The 13609-nt window shown below is 41.9% G+C and overlaps 1 protein-coding gene across 1 annotated transcript in view; it reads left to right on the plus strand.

Annotated features, from left to right (window-relative positions):
• LOC137621447 (brain tumor protein-like) overlaps positions 1-9432 on the plus strand; it is a 52360-nt gene extending 42928 nt beyond the window's left edge. Inside the window, exons 3-4 of the mRNA XM_068351753.1 lie at positions 1-2186; positions 2548-9432. The exon at positions 1-2186 is cut by the window's left edge and continues 18 nt beyond it. Of these exons, the coding sequence (XP_068207854.1) occupies positions 1-2186; positions 2548-2844 (2483 nt within the window). The 3' untranslated portion in view covers positions 2845-9432. The remainder of the gene's footprint in view (positions 2187-2547) is intronic.
• The last annotated feature ends 4177 nt before the right edge of the window (positions 9433-13609 follow it).

Consider the following 13609-nt stretch of genomic DNA (forward strand, 5'->3'; position numbering starts at 1 on the left):
GTTCTCCTGTTGCTACAGTCTGTGGGATATGTAACGATACGTATGTTCTGCCACGTGTGTTGTCCTGCTTACACGTTTTTTGTCTGGGGTGCTTAGAGAAAGTTTGTGATGGTGGAGAGCGATTGGTGTGCCCTCAGTGTCAGGCAGTGACAACTGCTCCTCCTCCATTACTGTTACCAGATTATGCTCTGCACCGTTTATTAGAAACTCCTGTGGACGAACCAGCCTCTTGTACAGCTTGCAAGAGTCGGGACGTTGCTGCTGTAGCTCGTTGTCTGGATTGTGCCAAGCTTCTTTGTCCACACTGCGTCATGGCTCACCAATATATGCATTGCTTTGAGGGCCACAGGGTAGTGACCTTGGCTGAACTGGCCCAGAGAGATGAGCGACCAGTTACTTGCTTAACCCACAAAGGGGAAACATTAAAGTATTTTTGTGTCACCTGTAGTTCTCCAGTTTGTATTGAATGTACAGTCCTAGACCATCCAAAAGGTTTGCATGAATTGGAAACCTTGAATGACGCTGCACCCCGCCACCTAGATCAAATCTGCCATGCCATGGAAGATGGTCGATCTCGGGCTGCCGATCTCCGCAGCTGCGTCAAGTCTGTGGAAGGTTCGTCGTCACGTCTTCAGCAGCAGTATGAAAAAGCCCAGTCTGAAATTCATGACACGTTTACATTCTACACAACGATGGTAGAAGAGCGCAAAACGGAGCTATTGCGGGAACTGGATTCTCTATATCATGCCAAACAAGTTTCCCTCTCGGTATTTGCTCAAAAGGCTCAGGAGAGTGTTGATAAATTGTTATCTATTTGTGAGTTTATCGATAAATTAAGGAAATATGCTAACACCACTGAAGTACTAATGTTTCGTAAACTTATTGAGGGAAAACTTTCCGAGCAAATGGGAAAGAACTTTGACTTGGGAATGCAGAATGTCAGTGATCTTGAATTTGTTAGTAATTTCCCTGCCATTCAAGTGGGTGTAAGGAATACGTTCGGATACATTCGATCTGCTTCAGATATTCAAGTCGGACCTACAAAATTACCTCCAATTGCAAGACCCAATTCTTCCAACTCCGTGAGTAGTATGAACAGTATCAACAGTTGCTTGAACGGACTTTCCGGACTGAATTTAGCTAATGGATTAAATGGAAGTCTGAGCAATGGCCAACCAATGACTAATGGCCAAAGTTTGTCCAATGGCCAACTGAGCAATAGCCAGCTGTCTAATGGTGTTTCCACAAGTTTAGCAAACAGCTTGGGAACAAGTTTGTCGCATAATCTGAGCAATGGACTTGTCAATGGATTAACAAATGGATTGACCAATGGGCTCACCAGCGGCCTCAACACTAGTGTTAGTGGTAATTTAAATGGAATACTTGAACGTCCATACAACAACAGCCAGCTGTCATCGCTGTTGTCAAAGAGGTTTAGTTCATCCCAGAATATGGGACCATTCTCCACAAGTTTGGGAGACCTGAACTTGAATGGGTTGTCATCTTATGAGAAATGGAGCTGTGGAGGAGGGGAAGGCGTATTTAACCAAGAGCCAGTCAATGGAGTCAGCGCTCCTGATCCAGTATTGCATGACTTGTCTCACAAACTGCTTTCTTGCTCTATTTTTCCACCCCGTTCTCAAATCAAGCGACAGAAGATGATCTACCACTGTAAGTTCGGTGAGTTTGGAGTGTTAGAAGGTCAATTTACAGAACCAAGTGGTGTGGCTGTCAATGCCCAGAATGACATTATAGTTGCCGACACCAACAACCACAGAATTCAGATCTTTGATAAGGAAGGACGTTTCAAATTCCAGTTTGGGGAATGTGGAAAAAGGGATGGCCAGCTATTGTATCCCAATAGAGTTGCTGTTGTACGAACCAGCGGTGACATTATTGTGACCGAGCGGTCTCCTACACACCAGATTCAGATCTACAACCAGTATGGACAGTTTGTTAGAAAGTTTGGCGCCAACACACTTTGCTATCCAAGAGGGGTAACAGTTGATCACAAAGGTCGAATAATTGTTGTTGAGTGCAAGGTGATGAGGGTGATAATTTTTGATCAGTTTGGCACTGTTCTCCATCAGTTCAATTGCCCCAACCACCTGGAGTTCCCCAATGGAGTTGTTGTTAACGACAAACAAGAAATATTCATATCAGACAACAGAGCCCATTGTGTCAAGGTTAGTACAGGTCTTATTTTTCCTTGTTATGGCATAATTTTTTTAGAAGTATTGGGGAGTTTTGGAAAATGCTAAAAGCTGCTTAAGGATTCACACATTAAATATTTGTGGCTTTTATAAATATAGTGATATTAAAATTGAAAGGATTTGGAAAATTTGAATTACTGTATATAAGTTTCTGTAATTTCTATAGGTATTTTAATGATCAGAGTTCATTAGTATAAATATAAGTTTATTATATGTATTTCATTAGCTGAATTATTTTTCTTGCATATCTCTCTGCAAGTTGTTTCCCATTAACAATAAGAATAAATTTTACATTTTTATTTAGCAGTTTTCTTAATTAAATTTTATTTTTCAGGTTTTCAATTATGAGGGCCAGTATCTACGACAAATAGGAGGTGAAGGGATAACAAACTATCCTATCGGTGTCGGGATTAACAGTCAAGGAGAAGTCCTGATTGCTGACAACCATAACAATTTCAACCTGACACTATTCACCCAAGATGGTCAGCTCGTGTCAGCATACGAGTCCAAAGTCAAGCATGCCCAGTGCTTTGACGTAGCATTGATGGATGACGGCTCAGTAGTGTTGGCCTCCAAGGATTACCGGCTGTATGTGTACCGCTACCTGCAGGTCCCTCCCCCACACATGTGAGACGGGTGATGACGTATTTTGCCTACAGTTACAGTGGTGCAATTTCCAATTAGGTTGTAATAATATTAAAAGAAGTTGAAAGACATTGTCGGAGCCAACACTTAAATTATCAGTGAAGGCATGTTTATACATTGTTTGGCATGTTAAAATGAGTGTGATACACGCACACATACACCCATACACAGTGACAGGACACTTAACCTCATATACTGATGACCTCACCACTCACCCACAAGTGATCTGTGGCCAGGCAAGTAAGAGTAAGACCACAATCACTCATTTTGTGGGTGAGAGGCCAGGTAGCCGTGTTGTCTCTGTTCCTTCATATAGTCTATTTTTAATACGGTGGTTGCAGTTGTTTGTACTCTCAGGGGCAGATGCCAGGCCCATGTCTGCCCCCCTAGTCAAAATGTGTGGCTGATGCCTACCTGCCTGCCTGCCTTCCTTGTGTAGGCTTAGAGGTCAGTTACCAGTGTACTTGGGTATCAGCAGTTACCATTAAATGGGCTTAGATACCTGTTAATACAAGTCACTTCTACATTTACTCGCATTTTATGTTGAAGTAGGTTTTTCTATTTTATATATGAATTTTTTTTTTCAACTGCCAATAGTCATGTACATAACTTATTCAGTGGACTTTAAGAGTTTATTTCAAAATTTTCTATTTGTTGCATCTACTGTCATAGTTGTGCCATTAAGGATTTAAGTTTTGTTTTTGGATAACCTGCTCATGGTATTTTGTTTTTGGTTTTGTTCAAGTTTCTTTTATTTTCATATTTATGTGCAGTAATTTATTGAGGTTATAATAAAGTTATGGGAGTGGAGTGCCACCAAACGAGAAATTGGACGTGTGATGGCACTACACTACCCTCCCCCCCTCTCTGTAGTGGTAGCATCTCTCGGGTGTGGCACCATGTACTTTTAGCCACAGCTGGAAAGAAGAAAAACTCACCCATTATTGTTCTACTGCATTTGTTAGTTGATAAGAATTGTGCATGAGAGCTACAGGCAAGTAGTGCATGAAAGGGTAGGCTGTTATGGTTCTTGGTAAAAGCAAGATTACTGTTGCCTGACATGCCAGCCAATATTACCCTGATGATGATGATGATGATGATCCTAGCATTAACAACTGTGTTGGCTGGGAAGTAGTTAGATTCTCAGTCGATAAGTGGGCCGGTTGGCCAGTCCTTTGGCTCTGTGGGAGCCAATGGTTTTATGTAAGTTCTGTCTTTTGTTTTTAAAGAGAAAGCGTTTTAGTTTATTTTATAAAAAAAGTATGGAAATTTGTTCCTTTTTTACAAGTATTCCGTTTATCAGAATGGATACATTGATTGTTTTATGAGTCAATAGTATTGACAAGTTACATGTTGAGCCATCCAAAAGTTTGCTACTCACTTGTTATACCTTTTTCACAATGTTTGCTGAGGAATATATATCAAAATTAGTTACTGGTGTTTCTAGAGATATTTAACTTGCCCAGATTTGCTTTTATTAATTAACCCAAGTATGACAATCAAAGTCAGAGGAAGTCATTGCCTGAAATATTATCTTTGTACTTGCATAACTAAAATTTTTGTGAAACAGCACTTTAAGAAAAAACTGGGGGCCAAACTAAATTACAGGTGATACTATAACTTTGGTGATGTTTTCTACAGTGACAGTTGAACTATAAATTAAATGCATACTGTCTTAAACTCTTGAAACACATGTAGAACAGAAATCAAATTCTGTCCTTATAGTAACGGAAGCACTACAACCACACTGCAGGTAAATTTCCAACCACATCTCGGTCATGTCATTCAGGCTTGGCTTAGGGTTTCCTGCATATCTCTGTGGTTTCAACCGGATTAATATGCCCTTATTGCCCTTACCTGTTGATATATATATATCTATCTAGACTAGCTCACTATGTTAGGTAGAAATTGAGTACCATTGTTGTAATCACTATACCCTATCTTGCCTTTTTTGTATCTGCTTCAAGTAGTGTAATACAAAGCTCAACCTGTTGTAACCCTGCCTCCTAGGATGGCTAATGTTAACTAAACCAACTTGTGACCTTTCCCTGAGAGATCATCATCATGCCTTACCAGTGTTTTGCAGTGTTTTAGTCCTTAAGGTCGTGACTGTGTTGTGATTGTGCCACACTCACACACCTCGTTCTTTACACGGAATCGGAGGAGGAGTCTTCTTCTCGTCTCCTCCTCCTTCTCCTACTTTTTCAAAATAGAAAGGTTGCAAAATCTCAGCACAAAGTCAGATTTTCTAAATGTTACAGCTGTAACAACTACAGGGCACAATTGAATTTGGTATTGGTGAATTTCTGCGATCAGAAACAGGTCTAACTGTGTGTAGATTGAATTGTAAATGCAGAATCACATTTTGTTAAGTGCTACATTGAAACGGTTGTTAGTTTTCAGTGTTCAGAATTTGGCCATATAGGAGTTGTGCCAAGCTGGGTAAACTGTAAGCTTGTTTAACTGTTAAAAACTGTTTATTATTCATTCACTGGAGTTAGAATTTTTGTAATGTACTAGCCATTTACTCATGAAAGTTAAAAAAGAAAGGCTTCCTGTGAAGTCGTGGGAATTTGTTGTTTTTTGTCACTTGCAGGAAGCAGTTTTTTTTTCTTTGTACCTGGTTGTTATCCAATGTCTGGCATATAGACGTGGGTTGTTAGTGAAAGTGCCGGCTTGTACTTAATAGTTTCTTTTAACTTTGTATGGCATAATAGAGGTGTTATAACAGCACATACACGGCCTTTGTGGTAATGCTTGCTTTCCCAATACAGTGAAAGATGGATCAATGTATAATGTTTGGAATTGCGTCAACAAGTTTGTTGCAAGTTAGTTAACTGTATTAGGTAGCACACAAGCATTAAATGTTACCTTCAATTTTCTTGTAGCCAGTCACTGTGTTGCAAGGGAGCACTGAATGGCTTGGACAATACATATCCTTTGTTGATACTACTGTGTAGACACTAGTGGAGCTGTCTGGTCCTTCCAGCTACCTGGTTTCGCTTGCAGTTGGGAGGTTCTCCCAGCTGTACGTGAACTTGCCAGGGGCTTATTGGGTCCCTCAGTAGACTAGTCAAGGCCCGACTGGCCAGCCAGTCTGCCTGGGTCGGCCGGGCCTAGTCTTGGTGGCATAAGGCATCAATGGTGCGGGGCTTGCAGCTGCCCTCTCGCCCCCTCTAAACTTTAAACAGCTCCTGGTGACTTGCCCTATAGCCACCCCCCCCTTGTATGGAGGCTGTGACATTAAAAGTAGTGAGCTTAGATGCAGTCCCAGGAAAGGTCAGGTCAGAGGGGTGTTCATTGGGTAGTTGCTTGTCACTTATAGTTAGTGCTCGCTGTGCTGTGTAGATCAACAACCTATAAGTTAAGGCGGACTTAGTGTAGTACTGAGGGGGCTTCCCCTTCGTCTTTCACTCTCGGACTGTCCCTTAGGTTCAGATGAAATGGTATAACCCTCCTGGCAGACGCACAAAAGTTTCCTGTCAAATTGCCCTCATGGTCTTTGTTAATATTTGCAGCCAACATTCCAGTTGTTGACTCTTGAAATGTTTATCCTTCCTTGGTGCCACAAACTATGCCTAGAGCTACATTTCATCTGTGACCAGTTTTATTCACATTACACCAGTGATATTCGGGACACAACAACATAGTTTGATCATTTCTTCACCACTTCCATTGGCCTTTCTGAAGCATGACTTCGTTCGTATCTACTTAAAAAAAGGAGTTCCAAAGTCTATTTTTTCACCTTTCTACAGTCCAAAAGAATGTGTAGTTGTGGGCGGGCGGTGGGTTGGTGAGCCCGCGGGCCCAGACGGAGGGGGTAGGGCGGCCACCAGTATTATGCCTTGCACCGTCTTGACCCGCCCTGCGCCCCTCTGCTTTTCTACTAACGTTAAGAGTATCATACCCAGTTCTCTGCTGTTGACACGTTAACTACTTACCAGAGATGAAACATTCCACTATTTTTGCTGTTTTTTCTATCTGTTTGTATCATGTTACTTTTGTAGTAGCGCTGCTTGTAGATTGGGCCGCAGGCTGGTCTTGGGTTTAATGCTGCTGCCTCTTAGCTTTCCTCATGACCAGTCTTTGTGCCCACCAGATGTGTGTTGCTATTTTTGCTATATGAACCTCTTTTTGTTCACAAAGCAGTAGTTAATCATTATTGTGCCTAGTCCAAAGCATCAGGAAAAAAGTCATGACCAGAACCCAGAGACAGGATGAGCAAGTTTCCTCTTCCTAGTATTGAGCTTTGAGAAATCAAAATGTGTACTTAAGTGAGCCTATTTGGCAAGGGATGTGTTGGTTTGTTGAATTTTTAAAAGGAGAAAAACAAAACTGAAAATAAGACTCGGAAGCCTCCTTTGCTCATCTTGACTCTGCCGCCCCCAACAAGGCTAGGGCGGTGCCAGTAACTACTCTGTGTACAGTGTTTACGGCAGCTTTTGTAGAGATCTGTGTTTGTAACCATGTTGATATTGTTTAAGGTCCAAGTGTGTCAATTACAGTCATACATAACTCATGTTACCCACTTAAATGGTCCCGTAGTATGCAAATGCATTATATATTCATATAACTATGTCTTACACAAGAAAATGCCATGTCTGTCAGTTGTTCAAAAAAGTTTCAGTTTATTTTGATATATGAGAGCTGTTACAGAATCAATCTTGGACTTGTTTTAAACCTCTTGTTATTAACCCTGATATTGTAAAAAGTAAGGTGGGCCACGGGGTGTGTTGACTGACCCAGTAGTGACAGCAGCACAGCAGGGTCATTGCCCCCTTTGCGGTAGTTCATCCTGGCACCATAAGTTGAGTTTTTTGTTATTTTATTAAACATTGGTTCCAATAAACGCTACTTGGTATAGACTGTCCTCCCCGCAACACACCCTAAGTGCTCCCAGACCAAGCATTAAGTGCTTGGAGTTGTTGGTCTTCCAAGATGTAGGCTGGGGAACAGTGAAGCACCAGCTGCCATAAGTGAGGACAGACATGCGTCCCCCCTGGCCCACCTTCATTGTTGATGTGTTAAGCACCTTTGCTGCAGGACTATTTGGTGATGCGTTGAGGCACTGTCTGAAACACCCAAGTTATGCTCCCCCCCCAACCTCTATATCTTCATCTTTGGTGTTATTTATCCCAAAGAGAGCTATCTTCCTACGCCTTTCATAACCCTTCACACTTCAGCAACTAGTTCTAATATCCGATTGTAATGAGACTAAATTGTCCATGGAGACATTTGTTAAAATTGTAAAGAAAACATTGTGCATTTTGTTTAGGTAACTCCCATACAATATTTATTACTTATTTATTATATCGAGAATTCATTCCAAGGTTAACGAAACCTTCCCACCACCCTTTAGTTGTTGGTAACCCTGACCTTCAAAGCGCTATGTGTTTTGCGCTTTTATACTATATATAATACATATATATACATATTGAGTGATCCAAAACATAATTATAATTTCTTCAATTAACCTGCTGGCACATGTGTTGGTTATTATTTTAATTCTACTTGCCATCAAAGCAGGCTGGTGAAGGGACCATTCCAATCTAATCGATAGTGCTGTCTCTTATATCCTTACCAAGAGTTACTGGTGAGAGTTAGGCCAGTGTGTTACGGAATCTAAGTATAGAATCTCTATGGTCAACAAACATGGCATACACAAAGTAGGGAGTGTACAAATTTTAAGTGTTTATTTTTCTAAATTTCTTAAGTCTTATAGGGTATATTCACATTTTTGCAATTTGTATATTATTTTTTTAGGTATTATGGTTATGTATGTACACTTTGGTCACCTTCACTTTATTTTTAGTTTTTTACCAAAGATATAAGTAAATCAAGTGTCTCAATAGTTGATCTGAAGACAGGTAAAGAGTTACATGCATGGAAGCTGATCTAGTTGGAAGGATTCGTTCTTGTCTTTTTACGGAAGTATCGAAGAATGTGAAGTAGGTGCAGGATGTGTTTGAAAACAGGCTTTCATTACAGCAGTTTGGTTATTTGAAATGGTTGCTGCTGCTGCTGTCCTCTCTCATATTGCACTTATAGTGAAGCATTATGAAAAGTCTGTTATCATTTGTACTTACAGATCATTGTGTCCTCTTTTGATCACTAGTTTCCAGTTATCAAAGTTGTTTTTACTGTTATACAGATATTTTATAAGGTTATACTAAGCAAATTTTTGATAGAATTTTGGTAGCAAGCGCATATTGCTATTAATTTTTGAAGGAATATCGTTGAGAAATGAATACTCTATATTTTTTCATTTGTGACAGGAAAACTAAATCAACTTCCATATGTAATTCACCATGTTTATTGTATACAATTTTGTTGTAGTTTATTTACCGGAATGGCCCCATACTTTTATCATTTCATTGAATTTCATCATCTATCCTTATCATTCTCTGAGGATAATTTTATTTAATTTTTCCTTTTTGTTTTTGTTTTAGATTCTTACTATTGCCTTCACAAAGAAATATTTAGAAATATTTTATCGTCTTTCATGGCGCAAGTTTTGTTGAATGCTGTAATGGCTAACCTAGAGAATTTCAATAAAGTATTTTGTTTGACTGTACTACTGGTTGTTTTTCTATACTAAATTTATCATATGGATATGTATATTTTAAGGTGAATATTTTTAACTTTATGTACAAATATGCAAGGTGTTTCCATTGTAAATAGGTGAGGAAAATTACTTTTTTATCCGTAGTTTATTTATAAGTTTTACATTGAGATTACTAAAGTCCTGTACTGTTATTACATTTGTCAATTGGTATATTACATAGAATAATGTTTAACTGGAAATAATTCTTATTTTGCATCTTCAAGACGAACTAGCCCTCTTGAGAATGTTACAGTATCATTAGCCAGATTGTAGATTGGAAGGCATTCATGAAAATGGGATAGTTCAATGGTCATCCACTAAACTACCTCATAAAAATCTCATTGTTCACATAAATTGTTAATTAAAATTCATGTCTAATAGCATAATTTTATTCAGAAAAGACAATTTAATCATGTGATATACATTAGGGCTATGGCTGAAGTATTTTTTACTGGAACACCTTCATAGGACTTTTGTCCTCTAGAAAATGAGTGATTATTATTAATTGGGCTGTAAATTAATAGAAGATTAAAGACTATTGGAATGTTATCAAGAATACAACTAACAGAAGATTGAAGTATCTTTATCAAGAGTACTGTAACCATATCAAGAATACAAACAATACAAAATCATCGATATGAATACAAACCTTCGTCCTTTCAAGTAGGAGGAATAAGTGGCTGGGAGGAAAACAAAGCCATTCTATTTCCAGCTATGGCCTTGGCTGTTTGAGTCACTTCCCACAACCCGAGCTGACCTTCATGTTTTCTTCTACGCTTTCTCTTTTGTGAAGTTGAAGTTCTTTCTTATGAGTTTTGTCATGGAGCAATCCAACGAGATGCAGAAGTGCCCTGCCTGTAATGTCACTTTGTGTGCCTCCACCACTCAACCTGTGATCCTTGAGGGGTCAACAACATTCCTTCTTTTCCACTTTCCCAGATGTAAGGACTGGCTGGAGAACAAATAGTTGAAAAAGGATTGCTTGCCTTCCAAGACCACAGCGGAGTCTGCCGATCCCATACCTTCTTCGCCAGGCCCAGGGTCCACATGTGTTTCTCGCCAACCAGCAAAGGTTTGGTTGCTAGCCACCACGTGCCAAACGCGTGGATTTCTTCAAGGCGAGGAAACCTCTGGGTTCCCGTCGGTGGCGGGCCGCCCTCATCTTTACAGGTATGCCCTTCAATGCAAGAGATACTGTACTTTTCTTGGACCTCTTTGGAGTGGACGTTTCCTTGGGATGGAAATGCTGGGGAAGACCCTGCCTCCTGTAGTGTGGAAGTCAGGATTAGGGGACCCTAAGGATGAAGATATTTCTTCAGGGAATAGTTAATTGTTCCTTCAATAGCAAACCTTTTGTTATTTATATGGATATTCTTTCAGTGAAGCTGGAAGGGAGCCTTTAGAATTTTAATGAGGTGGCAACCTTTCCTAACCACCGTAGTGGGTAGGTAGGGGTGGCTGAGGGTAGCCAACCGCCTATATCTACTCACAGCTTGGTGAGATAAACAACTTTTTATTTAGGCTGGTAGAGAAAGGACATGTCTGCTCTCTCCTCCTCAATGGTTAGCCATACAGACTGATCGCTTTACCCTCAACCTTTTTCTTTTTCAAATGTGATTGTGTTTCTCTCCGACGCTCCCATGTGTACCTGTACTGGTCGCAAGGGTCGCCCTTGGTTTGATACCAACCCACACTGTGCCCAACCTATAAGGGATTTCACTGTGAGCAGGGTTCGCCCTGCGACGAGTTTAGGGAGTGGCCGGCCTTCCAGTGGGAAAAATTTGGTGTTGCAGTAAGAAGAAAGCCAAGAGAGATCTTTCTCTCCCAGGGTCTTCCTCTGGGGCGAAAAGACCTTGGGGTGCTTCTTCATGCTCTCTGGATCTCTCTCCGAAGCTGCTCCTTGCTTGCCTTCCTCCGGGGGGAGGTTGAGTAGGAGCGCAGACCATTTAACTCTTTGGCTGTCCCTCGGGGTTTCTGCTCCCTCTTAAAAGGAAGTGCTGCTGCAGCTTCTCCAGTGTGGGGCAGGGAGAGACTTCGCCAGTGGCTTCGACATCTTTCGCCCTGGACGTCTACAAGGTCCATCTCTCGCCCTCTCCTGGTCCATCCACACGTGAACAAGGTCAATGCTCTCGCTTGCCGCTTCAACAGCCTCCTGCTGACGACGAGTCTTCAAGCCATCCTGGGACTATGTTATCACCTAACCCGCAGCCTCTTGTTTCTCCCCACAGGCACGGTTCCAGCTAGCGTGAACGCCATTCGCCTGCTGTGGAAGTTAGGAGGGATGATCTTCCTGTTGCCAGCACTCCAACTGCTCACCAATTGCCAGGACAAGACATGTCACCTCCTCATCCTTCTGGATGATCACCATCAGGACGTTGTTTGTGACGATCCAAAGATCATCAAGAGATTGCAGGTCATCACGATCTTGGTGCTCTTCTTTAAGAATGCGCCCACATTCACAAGCTAAAGAAGCTCACGATCACGGGCTAGATGCTCAGGATTACGATCTAGACGCTCGCGATCACAAGCTAGACGCTCACAATTATGATGAAGGTGCTCACAATCGCTAGCGAGATGCTCACGATCATGAGCGAGGTGCTCACGATCGTGAGCAGGACGCTTAGATCACGATCGAGGCGATCCTCTTCACGAGGGTAATGTTGCTTGCGCTCACGATCCTGATGCTCCTTTTCTAAAACGAGCCACAACCGAACAAGTACAATACCCAGAGAAGCACCTGTTTAAGTTATCCCTTGCGCCCTTTACGGCTGGGGTCTTGTGTGAGCGATCGCTCACAGACACATTCGTCTGTAGTGCAACGTTCACCAACGCCACATGTTGCTCCTATTCTGAAGCTTCCACCTCCACCTGCAGCCAGTGCTAGTAGACCTAGAGCGCTACAGGTGCTATGAGGCTACCTCTTCTTCACTCGCTGTCAATCGTTTAAAACGTTGCCATTTGACACGTGATCACGTACATTTCATGTGTTTGTCCAGATTTTACGAGTGATCGAGGACCCAACAGCTCTGCCAACGACCTTCGCAACGGAAAGATCTAGCCAATTGCCTTCCAAGAAGGGTTTAAGGAACCACACGAATAAGTTCACGTGTGTTCCAATTTCACCTGATCGTCCACTACTGACAACGAATGAGGACCTTTTCATGCCTAAGAGACTGTCTCTACAAGCTCAAGCTCCTAAACTCCATTCCACCAAAAGGTATTCTCCTCCAGGGCTCGTGAAGGAAACTCCAAACTTGACGAAAGCCGGTGAACTTCCTTCGTGGTAAGACACTTTGGTGTCCACCCTTCAAAAGTCTTTTGTTGGCTTCGGCCTTCCAGCCAACACACCCTCAGATCCGGTCTATATCTGTTCTGTCTTCCTCTGCTGTCCCTTCTAATCCCAGGAGATCTGCCCAAAGCAGTAATGTTCCTTTGGTACAGAGGTCACCTAGACCTAGTGCCGAGGAAAGGGTACATTCTGGTTTGGTGCAAACCTCAGGACAACTCCGTCTTAAACGCTGATTCGTTCGGGAGACAGGCTTATGAGAAGGCAATAGAGGAGGATGAAGCATGCTACTCCACCTCATGCTGACCTGATCCAACCTAGGTTCACCTCAGGAGATCTCCGTTCGACCCTTTAAGCCTCAACCTATTGAGTTTGTTCCTCTGGAACAACACCCAGTTTTCAAATCACCTAGGGAAGAACAATCTTCTGTTCCAGAGTCTCGCAATCCAAAGGAACCACAGACTCTTCCCATACCTAACATCCTGGAAGAGCATTTCCCTACCTGTAGAGAGTCGAAGAATTCTGAAGACGCTCCCAAAGAATGCGAGAACGAGGGAAACTCGAAGGCAAGTGCTAGATTGGAGATTCCCTGAGGCGGGTCCCTCTAATAACCCAGTTGACGACTTCAACTTACCCCAGGCTCCTATGGATGAGAGCTTGGAGGTAAACGAGTTTTTGGACACGATAAATATCTTCCTAGGGCAGAAAGTCCAAAGTTCCCCTCCAAGGCTGAATGCGAGGTGTCAAAACATGCCTTATGGCAAGTCCTAGCCTGTATGAGGTCAATAAATAAGCTGTCTGATCCTGGTACCACTCTCTAGAAAGCAAGAACATGGTCCTGGACCAAATGTTTGGCACCCA

This window comes from Palaemon carinicauda, chromosome 28 (genome assembly GCF_036898095.1).
Source record: "Palaemon carinicauda isolate YSFRI2023 chromosome 28, ASM3689809v2, whole genome shotgun sequence".
NCBI classification, from domain to species: domain Eukaryota; kingdom Metazoa; phylum Arthropoda; class Malacostraca; order Decapoda; family Palaemonidae; genus Palaemon; species Palaemon carinicauda.